Below are 26,136 nucleotides of genomic sequence, written 5' to 3'. Positions count from 1 at the left end.
AGAGTTATCTTTAAAGATAATGAAATATAAACTATCTTTATGTCTTTATGTTTTTTACTTTAATTTATCGATATTTAAACTAAGTGGTACAGACCAACTACAATGTAGCATCGCTTGAGCACGTCTTTATTAAAATATTTTATTTACTAATATCAAGTAAACATAAAGAACAAAGATAATAAATAATAAATGCATAAAAGAACTATTACATTATTTTACCTAAATGTAATTATCTTATTGTTTTATTGTTTTTTAATTTAGTTTAGTTATATTTAAACTAAGTGGCATAATTATTATATAAAACATGTTTTTTTTTTTTTTTTCTAGTTAAGACTAACCTAAGTACCCACTGGGGATTTGAACCGGTGACCTATCGCAAAGAGTGGAACCGGTGGAACCGGTGACCTATCGCAGGGAGTGCCTTAACAGTGCACCCATTCACCGTCAATCCAAAGCCCAGTGGACATTATATAAAACATGTTAATATTAACTATTTTTATTTTTTTTAAATGTGAAACTTTATTTTTAACAATTATTTAAAATATACATTATAACTTTGATATTTTCTTATTAAATATTACCAAAATCTAATTATTAGACAATTTTTTTTATTAAAATTTTAATTTTAAATTAAAATAAATATTTTTAATTAGAAATAGATTTAATACCTTCATACTTTTATCACAATTAAAGTGTGCGGTCAAGCTCCACTCAGGGAGGCTGAAACTGATATATACCTGATGGCATCCGAATGCATTCTACTCTCCCTTCGTTTTGCCCGTCACTGGACAGCCTAGCACACATTTGTTTTCCATCTTATTTTCGCGTTTCTCAATGAATCTTTTTGACAAGACATTCACCTCTCTTGACGATTCATTCACACTGATCCGAGCGAGTTATTACACCCTTCGAACTTTCAACGGAAGACGACAATCCAAGGTAAACCGTGCTTGCTTGTAGATGTTTCTGGAGCAGGGTTTAGTCGGTGGCTTCCATGAGAAGCCTCCCTCATTGGCTGATACAGCATTTAATAGTTTGTTGAATATTGCGTAATAGTTTGTTGAATATTGCGGACAGGTAGTTGGAATTACTTATGGTTTCCAACACCCATAAATTATTTACGACCTATAAATCTTGTTAGAGTCATTCAAATCCGAATGCATTCAACTCTCCCTTCGTTTTTCCCGTCACTGGCACACATTTGTTTTCCATCTTCTTATTTTCGGGATTCTCAATGAATCTTTTGACAGGATATTCACCTCTCTGGACGATTCATTCGCACTGGTGCGAGTTATGACACCCTTCGAACTTTCAACGGAAGACGACCATCCAAGGGAAACCGTGCTTGCTTAGAACATGTCTCAGGTAAAGATAGCCCTCTATAGGTAGTTTTTACAATTAAAAACTGTCCATGCATTCCAGGCACTAGCTTTTCTGTGTCACTAGATGTGGATATATAAAGATTGATCTTGAGAATCTGTGGTGGAAAGATGGTACTTGATTGATAAAGATAAGATAATTATATTTATGTTTAATTAATGATCACAAGTAAAGGAACCTAATAATGTCAAATTTTTTACTTAATCATCACAAATATCATTAAATACAATGATGTCCATAAAATACAGGAGAACCAAACAGTCTCCTATAAAAAAATACAATGCATAGAGAAAATCCAAAAATTAATGAGTTTGAGTATCAAACCCATTTCTCCTAACATCCAAGCCCGACTGAGAATAATTTTTAAAATCTTTTGTTAAAATTCTTTGTACGTCAGTCGAAGCTTGTGACACTTGTCTGGTGTTTTTTGGGCTCTTTTGAACAGAGATTTTTAGATTCTGCATGCAAACGAGGACAATTCATACGTATCTGTAAGTGGGTACATTGTTTAGCATTTCCTGATCTTTGTTTTCAAAATGGGCTCTTCTCTGTTCTTAGCTACTTCATCTTGGGATGCTGGATATGAAGATGCATTGTTTCATAATTTATCACTCCAATGCATTCATAGCCTGCAAATTCGTGAGAAGAAACCTAACACAGGTGCTATTTGCTCTATAATCGAAATGAAATTGTAGCTCTAGAAGCATTATTTATTTCTTCTAGCTTTAGACGATACACTACAGGATCATTTCTTTTTTGTGGATGGTAAATGGCCCTTTGTTAAGGAATTGGGCTCTACTTGCTTACCGAAGGTAGGAGTGCTGCAACATGTCTTCAAAGTTCAGGGGGTCATGAATCCAGGTCTGAACCACTTGATCACAACCCACTTGAGTAGCATCGTATTATATTAGTATCAGGTCCACTGGTTAGTTTCAGAGGTAACCAATGAAAATGTTCCCATCAGGCTAACTCATAAGATTTATGAAAATTTGCAGGCTGCTCTGAGCTGCATCCCGGTGTGTATTGTAAAAACCAGATGTTCTTAATTCAAGCCCATTGAAGCCTTTTGATTTTTAGAACCACTTGATCACAACCCACTTGAGTAGCATCGTATTATATAAGTATCAGGTCCACTGGTTAGTTTCAGAGGTAACCAATGAAAATGTTCCCATCAGGTTAATTCATAAGATTTATGACGATTTGCAGGCTGCTCTGAGCTGCGTCCCGGTGTGTATTGTAAAAAACAGATGTTCTTAATTCAAGCCAATTCAAGCCTTTTGATTTTTAGAACCACTTGATTACAACCCACTTGAGTAGCATCGTATTATATTAGTATCAGGTCCACTGGTTAGTTTCAGAGGTAACCAATGAAAATGTTCCCATCAGGCTAATTCATAAGATTTATGAAGATTTGCAGGCTGCTCTGAGCTGCATCCCGGTGTGTATTGTAAAAACCAGATGTTCTTAATTCAAGCCAGTTGATTTTTAGATTAGGCAAAATTTAACAGCTGTTATTGTGCGTTCGATTCTTGATCAGGGCATTATTTCCATACAGAAATCTATGTACAAGCTTACTTAGTTCACCCATAGTCATTTCCTGGATGGGTAGGGTATGCTCTTTCTTCAGGGAACGCAGAGGGTTCGCATATCTCCCCATCCACGTTGAGAACATGGCTTACTAATGAGCATGGTGTTATGTTTGACGTCCTTTGAGCTTCCCGAGCTCAAAATAAAGAAACCAGTGTAAGTACTATGTGCTATCAGTTCACCTTTGATGGTCTTGAATCTGTCTGAAGTCTAGAGCCTGAACCAAGCCTTTTTCTGTCAGTATGAATCTCATTGAAAGGTTCTAACAATCTAAAGTAAAGCTTTCACCATTCGAATTAATCAGATGATTTGGAGCTTCTGATTGGCCAAATATAAGGACAGCAAACTGCATATTTCGACAGAAATCAGCCCGTAACTGTAGCATCATTAATAATATAGAGGTTTGTTTGGACTAGAAGGACTTCTTCTTTTCTCTTTTTTTTTGGTTTGTTTGTTTTTATTTTCAATGGATTCTTAAACTAAGTTAAAGGTAACCTTTGAGGATTATAACGAAAAGTTTATTGTTTTTAATTGGGGTATTTGATTGAGAAGATGTGCTTTATGTAGAAATTCTTTGTAGATTCAAACTGCTAATTGTAATTTACTAAAACAATAAACTTGAATTTACTCTACTCATCAACAAAAACAATTAAATGATCACGAAATCACCAAGCATACAAGATAAAGAATTCAATTAACACATTACACAATGATTTCTTGGGGAAAGCCAAAGCTAAAAACCCCTGCTATCTGTATATTGCATTAGTCAGAAAATATGAGAAGATTACAATGCTTTGCTCAAGCCCAAACAATCTCTATCTGTCTCACAGCTCCCTAGACAAGCCCAAGCCAATACTTAATCAAATTTTGGCTTGCCCAAGTTCCTATTTCCTTGCGTTGTTTCTTTGGGAATTAACCCTCTATTAATTAGGGGAATTCCTCAATATAAATTGTGCAATCCTCATAAGCCTTCCACTCAGAAAATATGAGAAGATTACAATGCTTTGCTCAAGCCCAAACAATCTCTGCACTATCTCTATCTGTCTCACAGCTCCCTAGACAAGCCCAAGCCAATACTTAATCAAATTTTGGCTTGCCCAAGTTCCTATTTCCTTGCGTTTTTTCTTTGGGAATTAACCCTCTATTAATTAGGGGAATTCCTCAATATAAATTGTGCAATCCTCATAAGCCTTCCACTAACTGCATAAACCACCTGTACAATTCGGATGATTATACCATTGATAGTACATTGTCCTTGAACTCCAATCTCAACTGGGTAACTCTCAGATTTGACATGCATGAGTTATTTATGAGTGAATCATCAGTTAACTGGTTGAAAACATGAAGCAGCACCCCACTGTTTGACCTCCTACTAGTTCCTCCATCAGTTGAAACTAGTATAACTGATTTTAACTCAATTAGACTAAATTAATTAATCACAACCCAAAATAAACTCAACCAGGGCTCCTATAATATAGGAGATGCTCTACATGACTCAAGTTAGACACTCAACTCGAATTAACTGAGCCAACTAAGTCAACTGAACTTAGTTAACTTGTACAAGTTGTCTTGTGATGTGGAATTACAATTTTATTCCTAATTTAATTCAAGGACAAAATCAAATTAAGATTTCTTATTGCATTTTCAACACTTTACTATGTGGGAAAAGAGTGTAAAATCTATGTCGTTGGAGTTACGCTAAGTACACAGTAGGCTATCCTATTTTTCATGCGTTGCTTTGAATTGATTCAGTTTGGTGGGTGTTTTCTTTCTGCGTTGAGGAGAATGGTGAAGCTGAGTCATTAACTGAGCCAACTAAGTCAATTTAACTTAGTTAACTTGTACAAGTTGTCTTGTGATGTGGAATTACAATTTTATTCCTAATTTAATTCAAAGACAAAATTAAATTAAAATTTCTTGTTGCATTTTCAACACTTTACTGTGTGGGAAAAGAGTGTAAAATCTATATTGTCAGATTTATGCTAAGTGCACAGTAGGTTAACCTATTTTTCATGTGTTGCTTTGAATTGATTCAGTTTGGTGGGTGTTTTCTTTCTGCGTTGAGGAGAATGGTGAAGCTGAGTCGGTGCACTGTCAAGGCTTTGTCATAGCTGACTCCCTATATATCAATATGCCTCCTTTGCATCTACTATAAAGCTTCATTGCAGCAAGGCTTGTGGCTTCCATGGAACCATCCATGATAGCCAACAAAACCACTCCATCAAACAATGGCTTCGCTCCTCTCCAGAAGGAAGGGGGCTCTTCGGTGAGGGAATATACAATAAAGGGTTGTAACTTGTACCTAAGAAATGTCTTCTTTTTTATTTGAATACGATGAAACCTGCTATCCCATCCTTCTGGATTGAAAAACCAGTCTTTGTGCCACCGTGGTCAAGGTGGAAGAAGGTTATTATTGTGCTAATGGATTGATACGCAGGTTTAATGAAATATGGCCAAAGTTGAGCGATCCCTAGGTCACTTGCATACAATTAATTTTTTTTCATTTATACAAAAGATGTAACATTGTTGGACAAGGGGTTATGTTAGGGCACAACAATTTGTACTATACTAATTATTAATATTTTAGCTAATTATTATGTTAAAAGTGATTCTTTCTTTCTATATTTTAAAATTTTAAAGTGAGTATGCTTCTTACGACTTCAATTATGTTGCTCGTCTATGATCCTATTTTTCGTCTTTTCATGAAAATTATTTTTTAACTTGTAATGCTATAAAAGAAGTAACAAAATTTGAGAAAAATGATATGTCACCAAAATTTTATCTATAGAAAATAAAAATCTCTCTATTATATGTTCAAACTTGGTATCAAGAATAAAGAATGAAACATCTATGTTACCTGATCATATGCACATAAACAAAGAGTCCATTGCCCAATGGACAAGGCACAAAGATTTTTTTTTGAAGACCATAAGTCCAACAGGGCATGTGTTCCCCTCCCTTTCTCTTTCCTCTTTTTTTTTTTTTTTTTTAATTCTGTACCCCACAGGGGAATTGTATAATTGAACGCTAGCATGATGAGCTTATGTAACGGGCTTTAGCCTTTGGGACCTGTTTCCGCCTTGCTTACACACCTAAGTTAATGTGGGGAAAATATTCAACCCCACTAAGTGTGGCCTGTTAGTTTTTGTAGCATTGGATGTGTTTTAGCCACAAACTTTGGTGGAGAGGCTAGAATTAATGAGATCTCCGAAACCAAGAATTTTTTTTTGGAAATTCCACCTAGAAGTGGCTCAATTAGATTATTAACCGATTTATAAATATTTCCTAAGTATAAACTTAGGGAATATGGTTAATTAATCAATATTAATTGAGATAAGGTGAGAATCATCTAGAAACTCACACAGATCGATCCAAAAATGATCCTAGCCATTGATTAAGTTTTAATATTGTCCATTGGTGCTCCAATAGGGAATTATAAGAGGAGATATATGCGGTGATGGAGAATACACTAGTGCAAATACTTAGTTGCCAGATAGTTCAATTTTCTTAGTAGCGCTAATTCAACAGAGAAGATAGAGCCAGAGGGTGAGTATCAGGTGGAAGATGAAGGCAACAACATTTGGGGAAGAAGGTTTTCAGTCCCCGAAAGAAGCAAAGGAAGGAAGGACGAAATTCTCAGACAGACAGTGTAAGCTCTGCAAAGAGGGTGACGCATGGAGTTCAACGCAGAGGCTAGGGAGGCAATTTTGGAGGCAGAAAATAGTTGTGGGTGAGAGAAAATTCTCACGATAATTTTGCCAGTATTGTCCTCATATTAGATTGCCAGTTGGTCATCTAAATTATTGTACTCAGAATTGCTGCTGAAGAATAATAATAAAAACCCCATCTGCTTCACCGGTTTTCCCACATTGGGTTTTTCCGGGGACAATTATCCAAAAATAACTACGTCAAAATTCACGTGTGTGTGCTAGAATTTCTCAGTTTTCAATATTTTATTTTCTGCAGTATTTTTATGGTGAAAATTGTAGTTGTGATTTTATTCGTTGTTTGTCATAGCAAATAATTGAATAATTAATTTTTCAGTTAGAAGAATAATTTCTAGTTGTTGTAATAGATTAAAATTTCACATGGTATTAGAGCAAAGTTGATCAACCAAAGAGCACAAGAAAACAAAGGAAAAGGAATTTCGCTACTCAACAAGGGTAGCAAGCCGAAATTCTCAAAGGCAACACAGTGTTTTGCAAAGGGGTCGAGTTGCTTGAAGAAAGACCGATTTTTCTGAGAGGGGCAAAAAATTTCGATCCTTCTAGATTGAGTGATTCCAGAGGCAAAGGAAGTAGCTCAGTACCTTCATTGGGCAGATCTCTAGCTGAACGCAAAAGGGTTTTGCAGTAGTTTGCTAGAACAAAGCCAACGTCAAGGTGGAAAAGAGGAATATCACACTATAAATTTTTCAGCATAAGCATGGAAAAAAGTAACATTTAGGAGACTTCAGATTTGTCTTCCAAATTGGAAGACAAATTTTCTTGCTTAGCAGGGTCAACTTCACAGGGAGTCTAGTATATAGATAGTGGAGCATCAACTCACATGACAAGAGTTAGAGAATATTTCTCTAGCTACAAAGAGGAGCAGATGGACTTACAGATTACTATGGGAAATAGAACGAAGTGCATTCTAGTAGGGAGAGGTACCATAGCATTTCAGAGGGATTCAGGAACAGGCACTAGCGCTAAAGACGTCTTACATGTGTCGAGATTGGGTATGGACTTGATTTCAGTATCTCAGTTACAAGTCAAGGGGTATGATATTCACTTTCTAGGGAAGAAAGTCCATGTCAAACACCCAAGCTGGAAAAAGGTGAGACAAATTGGAGTTCGAAATAACAGATTGTACCGATTACAGATTGATTCTCCAATGATCCTAATAGGCAGTGACAATAGAAATGGGAAGGAGATGAATGAGTTATGGCGTAGGAGAATGGGAAATCTACACCACTGAGCACTCAATATGCTCAGAGAAACGATAATAGGGGTTCCAGAACTTGGCACAGAATACGATGATGTGTGCAGAGGATGCGTACATGGGAAGTATGCTAAGGCAAAATTTCTAAGAAGTGATAGTAGATTTGATGGCATGTTAGGACTCATACATTCAGATATTTGCAGCTTGGTGTCCACTAGAACTCTCACTGGTGCCAAATATTTCATCACCTTTATTAATGATCATTCCAGGAAAACCTAGATCTACTTCTTGAAGACCAAAGATAAGGTTTTCGATCGTTTCATAGAGTTTAAAGCGCTCATGGAGAATGCGATAGGGAAGAAGATCAAGGTGCTTCGCTAAGATAATGGTGGAGAATATATTGATAAAGACTTCACAGATTTTTGTGCAAAGGAAGGCATCAAAAGAGAATAGAGAGCTCCATATAATCCACAACATAATGGTGTAGCGGAGCGGAAAAACATAATCATTGTTGGAGCTGCAAAGGCTATGTTATATGACCAAGATCTACCCAAATTTCTATGGGGAGAAGCATGTAACATGGCAGTATATATTTAGAACATGACTCCTCATAGAGCATTGGGGTAGAAAACACCAGAAAGAGTCTTCACAGGGAAGAAGCCAGAAGTTAGGCACTTCAAAAATTTTGGCAGTATTGCTTATTGCCATGTGTCAGATGATAAACGTACCAAACTGGATCAGATTGCAAAGAAGGGGTTTTTCGTTGGGTACAATGAAACCTCAAAGGCATATAAAATCTACATTCCTAGCAATAGGAAGATTGTAGTAAGGCAAGATGTGAAGTTCATGGAGGACTGAGCTTTCGGGAGATTTCGTGACATACCTACAAGTGATTTGAATCTGTCAACAAAAGCTCCTTTGGTCCAGCAGCAGGGGCAACCACAGGGCCAACCAATGGGACAAGCAGGACGAAAGTCACAAGGATCAAGTTCTATGACCAGTACCAGCATTTATTTAGGTGCAATAAATATGCGGAGTTCTTAGTAGATGGAGCAGCAAGGTAGGATGAGCATGAGTTGGTTGAACCTCCCACAACTAGCAGTCGAGCCAGCAAAGATTCATCAAACATTGTGAAATGCAAAGGATTTTATTGGAACTCCTAGGAAAAACAAAAGACAACGCAAATAATCTGTTAGGTACCAAGTGTTAGTGGCTCAAGTTGCAGAACCTTCCAGCTTTCAAGAGGTCACACAACATCAAGTGTGGGTAGATGCCATGGTAGAAGAGTATAGCTCTATCATGACGAATGATGTTTGGGAGGTCGTTCCAAGGTCGGAAGACATATCAGTTGTAGGTTCTAGATGGATCTATAGATCAGATATGCAACAAACGACAATGTGGAAAAGTACAAGGCTAGGTTCGTGGCAAAGGGGTATGCACAATAAGAAGGGATAGATTATGAGGAGACCTTCGCCCCAGTTGCCAGATACAATTCTATCCGTTCAGTTATATATCTGGCAACTCAGATGGGATGGAAAATTCACCAGATGGACATCAAGACAACCTTCTTGAATGAGGTGGTAGAGGAAGAAGTGTACATAGAACAGCAAGAGGGCTTTGAGACTCATGAGAGGCACACTCATGTGTGCAGATTGAAGAAATTTCTATACGAACTCAAGCAGGCTCCCAGGGCATGGCATGGTAGAATTGACAACCACTTGCAGCAGATGGGATTCTTCAAGAGTGACACATATCCCAACCTTTACTATTTGATGGTAGAGGGTGAGCCACTCATTCTAGTTTTTTATGTGGATGCTCTCTTTTTGACATGATCATCGGGGCTCATAGAGGAATACAAGGGGAACTTGGCAGCAAAATTTGACATGAAGGATTTTGAATTGATGCATTATTTCCTAGGATTAGAAATATGGTAGAAGGATGGGGAGTTCTTCCTTGGGCAAGGAAGATACACTACAGATATTCTGAAGAGGTTTAGAATGCAGGATTATAAACCCATGTCTATGCCCATGATCGCCAACTGGAAGAAGATAGATGCATTAGATGACAAGGATGTTGACCCCACCTTGTATAGACAACTTATTGGGTCTCTCATGTATTTGGTCAACACTAGGTCAAATATCTTCTTCGCAGTCAATAACTTAAGTCAGTTCATGGTAGATCCGAAGAGGGTACATTAGGCAACAACGAGGCATATTCAGAGGTATGTTCGCAACATAGTCGAGTATGGGTTAAGATATACTCGAGGGGATGACATCAAAATTTGTGGGTACACATATGTAGATTGGGCAGGCAGTTTAGTGGATAGGAAAAGTACCTCTGGGTACTACTTCAGCGTTGGATCAGGGATGGTTTCTTGGTGTAGTAGGAAGCAGAAATCAGTAGCACTAAGCTATGTAGAAGTAGAGTATATGGCAGCCAACACAACTACGTGCGACGTTGTATGGCTTCGAAAGCTGCTAGTAAACTTGTTCAGGCAGAGGATGGAGGCGACCAGTGTCTACTGTGATAATTAGAGTTACATTAATATCTCTGAGAATCCAATGTTTCATGACAAGTCAAAGCACATTGATATTCAGTGTCATTTCATCAGAGATTATGTACAACATGGAGCAGTCCAGCTACAGTATGTTCCCATAGAATAGCAGATTAGAGATATACTCACGAAAGCTCTAGGGAGAGCTAAGTTCATATATTTTAGAGAACAAATGGGTATGGTGGAGAACCCATTTTAGTCGAAGGGACAAATTATTTTGGATGGTTCTCAGTTGCAACAACAACAGATGAGATGGAGTTGTAGTGCAGATGTAGTGTTAGCAGCAGTATGGCAATGTCAGCAGCATCACAGATGCAGCATATATCAGAGTTGCGCAGTGGTTGGTGGGAAAAGTAGCCAGGCATCAACAACATGACATGAGATAATGAAAAGACACGGTGTGCAGTAGCACTATAACACATTCCTCACTAAGAGCGAGTGTTAGTTTTTGTAGCATCAGATGTGTTCTAGCCACGAAATTTGGTGGAGAGGCTAGAATACATGAGATCTCCAAAAACCAAAACTCGTTTCTGGAAATTGGCCTAGAAGTGTCTCAATTAGATTATTAACCAATTTTTAAATATTTCCTAAGTCTAAACTTAGGGAATATGGTTAATTAATCAAGATTCATTGAGATAAGGTTAGAATCATCTAAAAACTCACACAGATCGATCCAGAGATGATCCTAGCCATTGACTAAGTTTTAATCTTAGTCATTGGTGATCCAACAGGGTATTTAAGAGGAGATTGATGTGGTGATGGAGAATACACTATTGCAGAAACTCAGTTGCCCAAGCAATTTGATTTTCTCAGTAGAAGCAGCTCAGTAGAGAGAATAGAGCCAGAGGGTGAGTAGCACATGGAAGATGATGGAAAAAACATTCTGAGATGAAGGTTTCCAGTCCCTGGAAGAGGCAAAGGAACGAAGGACAAAATTCTTAGAGGGTCAGCATAAGCTCTGTGTATAGGGTGATACAGGGAGCTCAGCGCAGAGGGCGGGAGGCAATTTTGGAGGCAGAAAATAACTGTGGGGCGAGAAAATTCTCCTGATAATTTTGCCAGTAATTTCCTTAGATTAAATTGTTGGCATCTAAATTATTGTACTCAGAATTGTTGTTGAAGAATAATAATAAAACCCTCATCTACTTCACCAGTTTCCCACATTGGGTTTTTCCGAGGACAATTGTCCAAAAATAAATGTGTCAAAATTCTTGTGCGTGTGCTAGAATTTCTCAGTTTTCATTATTTATTTTCTGCATTATTTTTATGGTGAAAATTGCAGTTGTCATTTTATTCATTGTTAGTCATAACAAATAAACAACATAATTAATTTTTCAGTTAGAGGAATAATTTCCAGTTACTGCAATAGATAAAAAATTCACTTGGGCTTGGTGGCAAAGCTCAGAATTGGGGTGTCACCTAATCCAAATTCTATTTGTTTAGGCTCTCTCTTAGCTAAAGCCAAGGTGGTCGACCCTATGGAGAAATCAATGCTTAAAGGAATTAGGGTTTGATTCATCAAATAATTTTTATCTCTGGAAATCATATTGTTTATGTTGGAAATTGTATGGGGCATCATGCTAGAAATTGTATGGGGCTTTTGTGAATTTTATTTGTTTATGATCTTTACTATAGTTGCATTGTTTGACTTTGCCATTGGGGGCTAGCGCCTTATTTGGTGCATCAAATCATCCGCTAAGTAATTGTAATGCCCCACTTAATCTTATCATGCAAATTTTATTAATGTTTAAATTACCTAAAAATATTGACTTATAATTATCAGGAAATATTGGTAAATACCTACATTTGGGAAACTGTAATTTTTATTTACTGATATAAAATTTATTATTGCTATTATTCAATTTCCAACTTTCTTTCTCAAATATAATCTTGGATAGAATATGGTATCCTTCCATTATTCCAAATTAAATATCCATATCTTATCCCCAAAATGTCCTCTCAAATTTACTTGGGAGAAGATATGGTCTTTCCCAATTAATTTCCAAATTAAATATCTATATCTTATCTCCAAAATGTCCTCTCAAATCTACTTGGGAGAAGATATAGTCTTCCCCAATTAATTTCTAAATTAAATATCCATATCTTATCCCCAAAATGTCTTCTCAAATTTACTTGGGAGAAGATATGGTAAGAAAGGTCAAATGAAAGGATGAAGGGGTAATTATGAATTTAATGATAGGTGGTTGAGGTGGAGGGGAGGAAGATGCATAAAAGGGGAAGGATAATGAGAGGAGAGGAGGATCATTGGTCTTGATTTTGTTTTGGAGGATTTTGTTTTGGGGTAAGAATGTGAAGAAAGAGAATGGAGAGATAAATGAGGGAATGCAAACTTGGATTTGGAGAGTGTTTGTTAAATTTGGACACACTACATCTGGTTAGACTTGGGCTCGGAGGGCTAGGGCACCTCCTAGGAAATATTTCCTAGTTGGCTGGGAGGCAAATCCAGTCAGGTAGTTAAGAAGAGCATCCCAACAAAGTCAGGAGCTCAAGAGCATCTCAAATAAGTGATTAGAACATGTATTCCTCTGTTTATTGGTTACCTATGTAAATGGTTGCAATGAAATTCTTATCTATTTAAGTTGTGGTAAATAAATTTTAATGGTATATTATCATCAAATAAATGTTTAGATATAAATAGGTTATTTCCAATCTTATTGTGTTTAAAAATAAATAAATTTAGTTTTTAGTTAGAGGACCCAAGGAGGGATCCTCACAATAATGATTACCATAATGTTTATGTTGCAGAAAATGGTGATTTCCAACTTTTCACTTTGGCAAATATAATTCGTTGAAAATTTAAAACATTACAAAAATGGTGGCGCCATTTCTAGTTTATCCATCTATCCATCAAAAAATGTTTATTGTTTTTTTAACTTTAATTTGGGTATATTTAAACTAAGTCATGGTTGCTAAAAATGACACTTTGCGTAATTCAAATTGTGGTTATGTCTAGCCAACGTGGTTGTGAAATCAAATTTTTCTCATTCACACCAATTGAGCTAGGGTCCATCTTATTTTAATGAACAAATTCCACCATGAACAAGTTCCTAATTGAATAATCTTTTCATTGTAGCATTTGTGCATCCAGATACGATGCACCATAAAAACAATAATGGCAACATTTTATCTGGAAGTGAGATTCAATTTCATTCAATAACGTTGAATGAGCTAGCAACAATTTCCCATTGAAGAACCTTTCCGATACTTTCTAACTTATGCATGTTTACAATTTCTGCAGAGAATATCCTTTGGATAATACATTAGCTTTGAAGCATCAAGATAGCAGTTACTTTGCACTCAACAAGCCATTGCATAAGTAACATGTGTGTAATTAATTGTTCTCGGATGTAGTGTTATGTTATTTTCTTATGTAAACAAGCATGATTATTTTATTGAGTATTGAAGCATTTTATGTTTTTCCCTCGAACATATTGAACAATTTTATATTTTTATATGTTTGGTCTCTACACAAATAAAAGATTTGGTTTGTGACTCTAACATATTATTTTTGGAAAAACATTAAAGAAAAACATTTTTTTGGTACAAGAGAAACTGCAAATAATAGTCACGACAATATGGAGACTCTAGAAACAAGTAAACATGGAGTTATATTTAAAGATAATGAAATATAAACTATCTTTATGTCTTTATGTTTTTTACTTTAAGTTATCTATAGTTAAACTAAGTGGTATGGGCCAACTACAATGTTGTTGAACTGTGGCAACAATAATATTCCAAATTTAATTTGTCCTTGAATTAAAATTGTGAATTAAAATTCGAATTTAGTCTCACCAGTTGCTTGAAAATAATTAATTAATTTATCTTGAGTTAATTAGTTGGAGAAATTCAAGTTAGAAGTCTTTTTGAACTCATGCAATAGTTATCCCTTAAATTAAGGAGATTATCCCTTAATTAAGGAGATAAGATTGAGTTATATTTGAGTTGTAATTAGTTAGCTTAGTTTACTAAGTTAAGTCCAATTAAATTAGCTCCAAATTGTTTGAGGAACTAATTGTGAGGTATCAATGAGTTGATGCATGCATGCACTCAACTAGTGTACACCAAATCACTGAAGACTCTCTCATCAGTAACTCATGCATGTCTATTATGAAAAAGACCGAGTTGAGATTATAGACAGGGACAGTGTACTATCAATTGCATGTGTTCTCTTATAAAGAAAACTCATGCATGCAGTCAAGGCATCATTCCTTGAGGATTGTGCAATTTTGATAGTGTGTCAGAGTAGTGTGTGAGATCAGTGTTACACTTGGTAACAGGAGGATCACCCAGGAGAAACTGCACAAGGAAATAGGAGCTTGGATGGCAGAGAGGAAGGCTTATGAGAAGTCTAATTTTCCTGTGAGCATCTATGAGGATTGTATTGAGAGTTGGCTAGCTGAGAGAGCTAAGGCTTTGTGTAATCCTGATATATTTCCACATTGTATGATAATACAGATAGTGGGGTTTTTAGTTGAGGCTTTCCCCTGAGTATTTTTTGTGTTTCATGTGCATTGATTCTTCTTCTGGTTATATGTGTTCAACTCGTTCTTGCTCAAACATTTAAGCTTCCGCAAATTGATAGTAGAAGTAGGTTATTGTATTTTTCTTTGGTTATATTGCATTATCAGGTTAACCTGCAGCAGATCTACAGAACTAGATTTGTAGACAAAATTTCAACATGGTATCAGAGCAAAGGTTATCGGAGCTGTGAACAGTTTACTGAGAAGAGAATTCGAAGTTTGAAGTTTGGGGTTGCAGGTGAAAATCGAATTCATATCATACTTCAACTTGGTCAATGGTGTTCTATGGCTTGAGACTCATGTATGCCTTGGAAGGTAGCTCGAGTTACATAGCATGGAAAGATAGAATGGAGGCTATATTAGAAGACAATGGCTTGAAGGATTTCATTGATCAAGAAATCCCAAAGCTAGCTTCAACTAATGCATAAGAGTTGGTTGAGTGGAAGAAGTGTGTGGTGAAGGCGATACGAATCATCTTGGAGGGAGTTCGAGACCATATTGTCTCGAGTTTCCATGGGAAGGATACTCCATTTTCAATGTGGAAGACATTGAAGGACCTCTACCAAAACAGTTGCGACCAGAGGAAATTGGCGTTCAAGGATAAGCTTCGAAAAATCAAGATGGAGAAGTGCAATACTATTTCCACATATCTGAACAAGCTCACAACCTGTAGAGATGAGCTTGGTAGTGTGGGAATAACTACTGTTGATGATGATATGGTGAGCCTCGCTCTCCTCGACCTTCCACAGAGTTGGAATAGCTACCAGGACTCTTTGAATGGAAGAGAGAAACTGTCGGAATGGGAACGACTGTGGTCGCATCTGATGCAAGAGGAGATCAAGAGGAGCACATGAGATGGTTCTTCATCAAAGAATGATGATGAAGAAAATCTAGCCTTAGCAAGTAAGGCAAGGAAAGGGAAGGGGAAGGCTTCCCATTCCAAATCAAATTCTTCTCATGGAGGGAAGAAGGGTGACAAGTCTAAAGTGAGATGCTTTAATTGTCACGAGATGGGACATTATGCAACTAATTGCCCATCGAAGAAGTCCAAGAAGGGATCCACAAAAGGATCGGAAGGTGAGGCATTAGCTTCTCAGTTCGAAATGGACTTTACCCTCATCGCATGCATCGTGATATCGATGGTGGGTTGTGTTTGGTATCTTGACAGTGGAGCCTCATTACACATGACCGATGATAAAAGTTTATTCAGTACCTTGGAAGAGAAAGACTTCAAGATGCACGTAGAGATGGGTGACGACATAAAGTATAGTGTTTCAGGAGTGGGCACAGTTGCTTTTCAGAGGGAGCATTGAGCTCCTCTCACCTTGACAAATGTGAAGTATGTGCCTGGACTGAAGAAGAACTTGGTATTGGTTGTGATGTTAGAGGACAAAGGCTATGATGTTGTCTTCAGTAACGGAAAGGTGTTCCTAAGACACATAGCCACAAGTCAGACCAAGAGGATTGGGATTCGGGTGAAGAATCTCTATAAACTAAAGGTACATGATTGTGCAACATTGAGTACGAAAGCAGAATTGGTGCAAAGCCAAGACATTGACGAGTTGTGGCACAGGCGGTTGGGCCCTTTGCATCATGGGGCCTTGAAGATAATGCGACAGATATCTACAAGACTTCCCAAAAATAAACTTGAGCAAGTTGACACTTGTAAAGGTTGTACCTTGGGAAGGTACACCAAGTCTTCGTTTCATGATCGAGACAGTCGAGTAGGGGCTATCTTAGAGTGAGTTCATACTTATTTGTGTGGACCATTCTTGACGGCATCCACAGCGAAGCAAAGGTATTATGTGATTTTCATTGATGATTATTCTCGTAAATGCTGGATTTATTTCATGCAGAAGAAGGACCAAACCTTCACAAAGTTTTGTGAGTTCAAAGCTTTGGTCGAGAAAGAGTCAGGGAAGAAGATCAAGGCCTTGAGAAGTGACAACGGTGGAGAATATGTCTCTCAAGAGTTTAAGGACTTCTATGCAGCGGAAGGAATTAAATGAGAGTTGACGGCACCTCATAACCCACAGCAGAATGGGGTGGCCAAGAGGAAGAACATAACTATTGTAGGGGCAGCATGGGCGATGCTGCATGACCAAGGCCTACCACTTCACTTATGGGCTGAGGCATGCAACATAGTGGTCTATTTGCAGAATAGAAGCCCACATTGCATACTTGGGATGAAGACACCAGAGGAAGCTTTCTCCGGTAAGAGACCAAATGTGGGTCACTTCAGGATCCTTGGCTCATCACTATATTTCCATGTGACAAAGGATGCACGGAAGAAGCTTGAGCCGATAGCCAAGTTGGGGATACTTGTGGGTACACTAATACACCCCACAACTATCGAGTGTACTTTCCAACCAGTCAAAGGACAGTGGTTCGCAAAGATCTCAAGTTTGATGAGCAGAAGGCCATGCGAATTTCCCTTGAGAGGGAGCTCCAACTACAGGCTATGGAGGAACTGTTGGTTCCTAAGGAGGAAGAGCCTCAAACTGATGCAGAGCAGCTGCATGCAGAGGTTTTAGGAGTGGAGACATCCACTTAAGAAGATTCTTTCAAAGATGGATCGAAGCGCACAAGAGAAGCTGACAGATTGTTGACAGATGTGAGAGAGAATGTAGGAGAACCATCTTCTCAGTGCAGACAGAGGAGGTCGCCTGAGAGGTACACTGGATACATGGCCCTTGTTGGGGAATTTGTTGAGACCGAGCCATCTTCCTTTGAGAAAGCAGTGTAGTAGCCAATTTGGGTTCATGTTATTGTGGAGGAGTATGACTCCATAGTTCGTAACAGTGTTTTGAACGTGGTTCCAAGACTGGAGAACAAGTCAGTTGTGAGTTCCCGTTGGTTTTACAAGGTAAAGCAAGCTACTGATGGTAGTGTGGAGAAGCATAAGGCAAGATTTTTTGCATGTGGCTTTTCACAGGTCGAGGAGATTGACTATGATGAAACTTTTTCTCCTGTCACAAGGTACTCATCTATCAGATCTATGTTGGCACTATCAGCACAGATGGGTTGGAAGATCCATCATATGCATGTGAAGATTGCATTCCTCAATGGCCAGATTGAGGAAGAGGTGTACATAGAGTAGCCGGAAGGTTTTGAGAACCTCAATCATGAGTCCCATGTGTGCCGACTCAAGATAGCATTGTACGGGCTGAAGCAAGCACCTCATACTTGGTACACTAGGATAGACAACTACTTCATTGGGTTGGGCTTCACAAAGAGTGAAGTGGATGCGAACCTGTACTACATCATGGTGAAAGGTAAGCCGTTGATCATTGTACTTTATGTTGATGATCTCATATTGACAGGTGATGATCAGTTGATCATGTCTTGCAAGGAGGACCTTGCAATAGAATTCGAGATGAAAGACATGGGTCTCATGCATTACTTCCTTATCATGGAAGTGTGACAGAAGGATGGTGAGTTGTTTGTGTCTCAGGGCAAGTATGCCAATGAGATACTTAGGAGATTCCACATGGAGAAGTGCAATCCCATGCAGACTCCTCTAGAAGGTAACTAGAGGAAGGAGGATACTACTTCAGGAGAAGTAGTAGAGGCTATTGTGTATAGGCAGCTTGTGGGTTCACTAATGTACTTAGTGAACACACGACCAGATTTGTGTTGTGGTGAACCAACTAAGTCAAGCTATGGTTCGGCCTACCAAGATGTTTTGGAAGGCAGCAAAGCATGTATTGAGATACCTCATAGGCACATCTCAATATGGATTATGGTACATATGGACAGAGGAAGTGAAGCTACAAGACTTCACTGATGCAGATTGGGCAGGGAGTCCATCAGATCGGAAGAACACATCATGAGGGATTTTCAACCTTGGGTCGGCGATAGTTTCTTGGTACAACAGGAAACAGAGATCAATTGCACTCAGCACAGAAGAGGTAGAATACATGGATGCAAGTCAGGCAGCATGTGAGGCCATCTGGATGTGGAAAATATTAGTTGATTTGTTTGATCAGAGGATAGATCCAACTGTGATCTATTGTGATAATCAGAGTTGTATCAAACTCTCTGAGAATCCAGTATTTCATGATAGGTCCAAGCACATCGATATCCGGTATCATCATCTCAGAGACTGTGTAGCGAGGAGGATCATGTTGCTGCAGTATATTTCAACCGAGGAGCAAGATGCTAACATTTTGACAAAGGCATTGTCAAAGTGTAAATTCGAGTTCCATAGAGACAGGATCGGGGTGACAGATAATCCCTTTCTTGTTGAGAGGGAGTGTTGAAATGTGGCAACAAGAATATTCCAATTTTAATTTGTCCTTGAATTAAAATTGTGAATTAAAATTCGAATTTAGTCTCACAAGCTGCTTGAAAATAATTAATTAATTCATCTTGAGTTAATTAGTTGGAGAAATTCAAGTTAGAAATCTTTCTGAACTCATGCAACAGTTATCCCTTAAATTAAGGAGATAAGATTGAGTTATATTTGAGTTGTAATTAGTTAGCTCAATTTACTGAGTTAAGTCTAGTTAAATTAGTTCCAAACCGTTTGAGGAACTAATCATGAATTATGAGTCCGTTGATGCATGCATGCACTCAACTAGTGTACTCCAGATAACTGAAGATTCTCTCATCAGTAACTCATGCATGTCTATTCTGAGAAAGACCTAGTTGAGATTAAAGACAAGGACAGTGTACTATCAGTTGCATGTGTTCTCTTATAAAGAAAACTCATGCATGCAGTCAAGGCATCATTCCTTGAGGATTGTATAGTTCTGACAGTGTGTTAGAGCAGTGTGTTAGAGCAGTGTGTGAGATCAGTGTTACACTTGGTAACAGGAGGATCACCCAGGAGAAACTACGCAAGGAAATAGGAGCTTGGAGGGTAGAGAGGAAGGCTTATGAGAAGTCTATTTTTCTTGTGAACATCTGTGAGGATTGTACTAAGAGTTGGCTAGCTGAGAGAGCTAAGGCTTTGTGTAATCTTGATATATTTCCACATTGTATGATAATACAGATAGTGGGGTTTTTAGCTGAGGCTTTCCCCTGAGTATTTTATGTGTTTCATGTGCATTGATTCTTCTTCTGGTTATATGTGTTCAGCTCGTTCTTGCTCAAATATTTAAGCTTCCGCAAATTGATAGTAGAAGTAGGTTATTGTATTTTGCTTTGGTTATATTTCATTATCGGGTTAACCTGCAGCAGATCTACAGAACTGGATTTGTAGACAGAATTTCTACAAATGTAGCATCGCTTGAGCACATCTTTATTAAAATATTTTATTTACTAATATCAAGTGAGCATAAAGAACAAAGATAATAAATAATAAATGCATCAAAGACTATTACGTTATTTTTCTTAAATATAATTGTCTTTTTGTTTTTTACTTTAATTTAGCTATATTTAAACTAAGTGACATAGTTATTATTTACACTTGTTAATATTAACCATTTTTAATTTAGCAAAAGAAAAAAATGAAACCTTTTGTTTTGACAATTGTTTAAGCTACACATATTATAACTTTGACTTTTTCTTATTAAATATTACCAAAATCTAAAAATTTTATTAAAATTATAATTTAAATTGAAATAAATGTTTTTAATTAAAAGAAGATTTAACACTTTCGTACTTTTATCACAATTAACTTTTATAGTGTTATCATTTAATTTTTACAATTTCATAAATTAATGTTAGCATTAATGAAGAAAGTTAGCTTTCCTATGTTTGAGTGTTTATTGCTTTAGAATAGGATTGAGATCCTATTTGTTAGGGAGTGGTTCAAACCACCCAATATTGTGCAAGTATATGTAATAGATTATGTGAATGTGATGGTACAAAGCATTCTGCCACAGGCAGTCTCCAGGTGAAGCTCTCACCTGAGAGCTGCTCAGTTTGCAGTAATAATTCAGTCTTGCTATTTTTGACATGGTATCAGAGCTGATGGTTTGGAGTAGAGATCCAGTGAGGGTTGAGAGCCATAAAGGCTGAGATTTGTTTATGCTTTCAAAGGCTGAGTTGGTGAGCGTAGAGGATGTTGTGGATCTCGGTGCAGGTTGTGGTTAGGTGCAGGTGGTGCGTCGTGGTGCCCATCCTCACAGGATCGGAGGATCTGAGATCTATGATCTGTTGTAGCTTGGAGGAGAGGTTGTTTGACCGCGCGTGGAGGAGACTGTTGTCCTGCGTGTTGGCTGCGAGCCTATGTGCCGTGTGAACGCCAGAGGAGGAGTGTGTCATGTGGCTGTTGCGTGCATCGGAGGACGAGTGCCGTGAAAGCACTGTGTGTTGATCTGCTACATTTTCTGCTGAAGGTCGTGGCATGCCTAGTGGGGACGTCGAAAGGATCAGATCTGCTGCTCATAAGCAAAGAACGTCAAAGAAGGGACGTCGAGCCACGGTGTTGTAGAGCCTGGTGTTGTAAGTTGTGGACTGGCTCAGTGGATTGCGCGCCGGCGGTGAAGAAGAGGCAGATCTAAATAGGCTGTCACTGCTATTGGTGAGAAGCCCATGGTGTTGAGATCTGCCCTGCGTGCTGCGAATCGATGCAAATTGGTGGTTGCCTGTGTGAAGAGGAGACACGAGAAGAGCAAGATCTACTACATAATTGAGCAGATCGTGAAGCAGATCATAAAGATTTGTGTGAAGAGGCTGAAGCTGTCGAGGAAGCCATGGCGGTTTGAGAAAAAAAAGGTGATCCGATCTGTGTGAGGATCTGTTGTTGAGGAAGCAGTTGTGGACGCTGTTGAGGAATTGACGTTGTGGGAGTTGTGAGCGTGGAGTTGTCTTGGACGCTTCTGTGAATCTTTTTTTAACTGGGCAACTGTTGAAGTGTGGCACCGATGTGGCAAGGCCCGTGGAGCCCGTGGAAACCGTTTGTGCCTAGAACCCCCCGTAAATTGGAGCTGGTGGCATTGTTTTTGGTGTGGAACCGTGCAAAATTTTCAGAAATTTTGTACCATTTCGAGAAAGATAGAGTGCAACCATCGTCGGAATTGCTACTTTTGGAAGTTTTGGTGCCCATGAAGCGTGGATCATGTGCGTTTCTTGGAGGGAGAACACTACTGATAGCAAATCCTGGGAGAAGACATGGAACATTGATGTAGGATACGTGCCACAAGGAAGTGGAGGCCGAGAGAGGGGTGCCATTAGGACGTGGAGGTTGTGACTGCCTGACGAGAAGTGATCTGGAGGCCATGGTCTGACTCGAGCCCATGTGTTGGCTGCCTCTGCGTAAGGAGGCCATGGTGCGATCCCATCTATGATCTCATCTGCCATCAAGGAGGAGGAGATCAGGCGGCCCCGCTGCAGGAGGACGCCATCTCCTATTGAGGAACTGCCTGTGAAGTGATCTGTGTGGGGCTGGTGAGAGCCGTGGGATGCTGCCAACAGTGTGAGGAAATCTCTCATTGTGTGGAGGAAATTCGTGTTGTGATCTACGTGTTGTAGCTGTTGCATGAAGCGTCAGGAGCACTGATTTGTGTGTTACAGCTGTTGCGTGAAGCATCAGGAGCACTGATCTATGTGTTACAGCTGTTGCGTGAGGCGTGTTGCAGCTGTTGTTGAGGCCAATTTTTTGTAGAAGCACACAATGGAAGAAGACCTGTGGCAAAGAGTGCTATTAAGGGCACTATTGTTGAAGAGCGCTGTTGGTGAGGAGGCGCAACAATGGAGGCCAAATTGGTTGTTTGGATGGATCTTGATTTTCATTGTTGTTATAGTGGTCTCGTTTTGCTGTGGGAGTTTATTGTCGTGGTGTGTTGCTTGGAAACAGCTGAACTGGAGGCTGATTTAGTTGGCTGGAGGCCGAATTGGTCGTGGCAATGAGCACATGTGTTTAAACAAGCACAGGAAGCTGAGGGGGACACCGAGCTGTGTCTTCCACTGCCTGGACGGAACTGGGATCACACTGGTGGAGAGAACCAAGAGCATCGGTGTGACATTCAATTGTGGTGCTTTGGTGTGGCTACTAGAGCAAACTAAAGTGCGCAATCATGAGCATGGTGGATCGATTTCCAAATCCAAAATTGATAGGGGAGAAAATGGATCTTCAAAGTAAACTAAAAGAGTCTCGTAGAAAACCAAGGAGAAAGCATCAAAGGAGAAATGCAAAATATTGTTTTGCTGAATTTAGTGATGTGTTTTAGATTGATGCTGATGGATCAGTGGTTGATCAAGATGCAGATTTGGAATTTGGTGAGATTATTAAATGGTTAATGCTAGATTTACCGTCTTTTTCAGGTATGAATTATGAAATATGGGCAAATGAAATGAAAACAATATCATGGAAGGTAAATTTACTGGATTATGTTGAAGATACTATTAATGATTGTGGAGATGCATCAACATTAAGTCTTATAACATCTGCATTAGATGAAAACATCATAATCAGCATAATATATGAATATGGAGAGATTCTTAGTGCAAAATTCTTATGGGATGTTTTAGAAATGAAACATTGTTTGAATGAGAGCAATTATGTTGAAGATATTTCTCTTGAAAATGATCCCATATTTGATTGTGAAACTAAAGATGCAATGATCGGTGATGAATGTGTGTCTGTAACTGAAACTTGTGATGATGAAAACACATCCATTATTATAGAACCTGAAATTTTTCCTGATGCAGAAATCAAGTTTGACGAGACTTATATACCTCGTGATGAGTGGATCAATTTGATGATTGAAAAACATCTTATTGATGAGTTATTGTTTGGTGAGAAGGAAGGCCTATCTTCACATACATATCAAATGCAGAACATGCTTGCAACAACGGAACTAAGTGAAGAGGCTGAAGGCATAACTATGTCAGCAGAGAGGGATGGAGTAGGGAGAGATGGTGAAATGAAAGATCTCCTGAAGGAGCAGAAAGACAAAAGCAAATGTGGTCCTCTTTATAAATCTAACATTGTTTTGTGTGCAGATATTTGGAGACAAGAAGAAGCAATTGAAGAATCCCAAGAACCTGCAACATCAAATGCAAAGAATGTTAGTATATACTCGAAGAGGAGGATAAGAGTTCATGTGTTCCTCCGGAGGGGGAGAAAATGTAAAAAGGAGGCAAAGCTCTATTGAAATGTGGCAACAAGAATATTCCAATTTTAATTTGTCCTTGAAACAAAATTGTGAATTAAAATCAAATTTAGTCTCACCAGCTACTTGGAATTAATTAATTAATTCATTATGTATTAATTAGTTGGAGAAATTCAAGTTAGAAGTCTTTCTGAAGTCATGCAACAATTATCCCTTGAATTAAGGAGATAAGATTGAGTTATATTTGAGTTGTAATTAGTTAGCTCAGTTTACTGAGTTAAGTCCAGTTAAATTAGTTCCAAACTATTTGAGGAACTAATTGTGAGTTATCAGTGAGTTGATGCATGCATGCACTCAACTAGTGTACTCCAGTTAACTGAAGATTCCCTCATTAGAAACTCATGCATGTCTATTCTAAGAAAGACCCAGTTGAGCTAAAGGTCTAATACAATGTACTATCAGTTGCATGTGTTCTCTTATAAAGAAAACTCATGCATGCAGTCAGGGCAATAATTCCTTGAGGATTGCGCAATTCTGACAGTGTTTTAGATCAGTGTGTGAGATTGGTTTTCCACTTGGTAAAGGAGAATCATCCCAGAGGAACAGCGCAAGGAAATAGGAGCTTGGAGGGCAGAGAGGAAGGCTTGTGAGAAGCTTTAATTGCCTGTGAGCATCTGTGAGGATTGTACTGAGAGTTGGCTAGCTGTGAGAGCTAAGGCTTTGTATAATTCTGATGTATTTCCACCTTGCAGATAGTGGGGTTTTTAGTTGAGGCTTTACCCAAAGTATTTTCATGTGTATTGTGCATTGATTCTTCTTCTTCTGGTTATATGTGTTCAGCTCAATCTTTAAAGCTTCTGCAAACTTTGATAGTAGAAGTAGGTTATAGTATTCTGCTTTGATTTATATTTTATTATAATTTGAGTTAACCTACAACAGATTCTCTACATTGGTCTCAGAGAGATAGATCTGTAAAGAAACTTCTACATGGTATCAGAGCTGTGAACAATATACTGAGAAGAGAATTCGAAGTTTGAAGTTCGAGGATGCAGGTGCAAATCAAATTCATATCATACTTCAAGGTTGGCTAATGGCGTTCTATGGCTTGAGACTCGAGTATGCCTTGGAAGGTAGCTCGAATTACATAGCATGGAAAGTTAGAATGGAGGTTGTATTAAAAGACAATGGCTTGAAGGATTTCATTGATCAAGAAATCCCAAAGCCAGCTTCAACTAATGCACAAGAGTTGGCTGAGTGGAAGAAGTGTGTGGTGAAGGTGAGATGGATCATCCTTCAGGGAGTTCGAGACCATATTGTCTCAAGTCTCTATGGGAAGGATACTCCATTTTCAATGTGGAAGACATTGAAGGACCTCTACTAGAACAGTAGTGACCAGAGGAAACTGGCACTCAAGGATAAGCTTCGAAGAATCAAGATGGAGAAGGGTGATGCTATTTCCACATATCTGAACAAGCTCACCACTTGCAAAGATGAGCTTGGCAATGTGGGAATAACTACTGCCGATGATGATATGGTGAGCCTCGCTCTCCTTGGCCTTCCTAAGATTTGGAATAGCTACCAGGACTCTGTGAATGGAAGGGAGAAACTGCCGGATTGGGAACGACTTTGGTCGAATCTTATGCAGGAGGAGATCAAGAGGAGCACACGAGATGGTTCTTCAACAATGAATGATGATGAAGAAAATCTGGCCTTAGCAAGTAAGGCAAGGAAAGGGAATGGGAAGGCTTCCCATTCCAAATCGAATTCTTCTCATGGAGGGAACAAGGGTGACATCTCTAAAGTGAGATGCTTTAATTGTCACAAGATGGGACATTATGCAACTAAATGCCCATTGAAGAAGTCCAAGAAGGAATCCTCAGAAGCATCGGAAGGTGAGGCATTAGCCTCTCAATTCGAAATGGACTTTACCCTCATCGCATGCATGGTGTCATCGATGATGGGTTGTGTTTGGTATCTTGACAGTGGAGCCTCATTCCACATGACCGGTGATAAAATTTTATTCAGTACCTTGGAGGAGAAAGACCTCAAGATGCGCATAGAGATGGGGGATGATGGAAAGTATAGTGTTTCAGGAGTGGGCACGGTTGCTTTTCAGAGGGAGCATGGAGCTCCTCTCATCTTGACA

The 26,136-nt window shown here is 38.6% G+C and overlaps 1 protein-coding gene across 1 annotated transcript; it reads left to right on the top strand.

Moving 5' to 3' along the window:
• The first annotated feature begins 704 nt into the window (after nucleotides 1–704).
• Nucleotides 705–5,432, top strand: LOC149148969 (uncharacterized). Its single transcript, XM_089438239.1, has 3 exons — nucleotides 705–939; nucleotides 1,251–1,365; nucleotides 5,004–5,432. Exons 1-3 carry the CDS (start codon nucleotides 835–837, stop codon nucleotides 5,120–5,122), a joined length of 339 nt encoding a protein of 112 aa, XP_089294365.1. The 5' UTR covers nucleotides 705–834; the 3' UTR covers nucleotides 5,123–5,432.
• The last annotated feature ends 20,704 nt before the right edge of the window (nucleotides 5,433–26,136 follow it).

Source organism: Pinus tabuliformis, chromosome 9 (genome assembly GCF_031772625.1).
Source record: "Pinus tabuliformis cultivar Carrire ecotype Pingquan chromosome 9, CPIR1, whole genome shotgun sequence".
In the NCBI taxonomy this organism is placed as follows: domain Eukaryota; kingdom Viridiplantae; phylum Streptophyta; class Pinopsida; order Pinales; family Pinaceae; genus Pinus; species Pinus tabuliformis.
The sequence above is the reverse complement of the archived record's forward strand: the minus strand, read 5'-3'. Positions and strand labels throughout refer to the sequence as shown.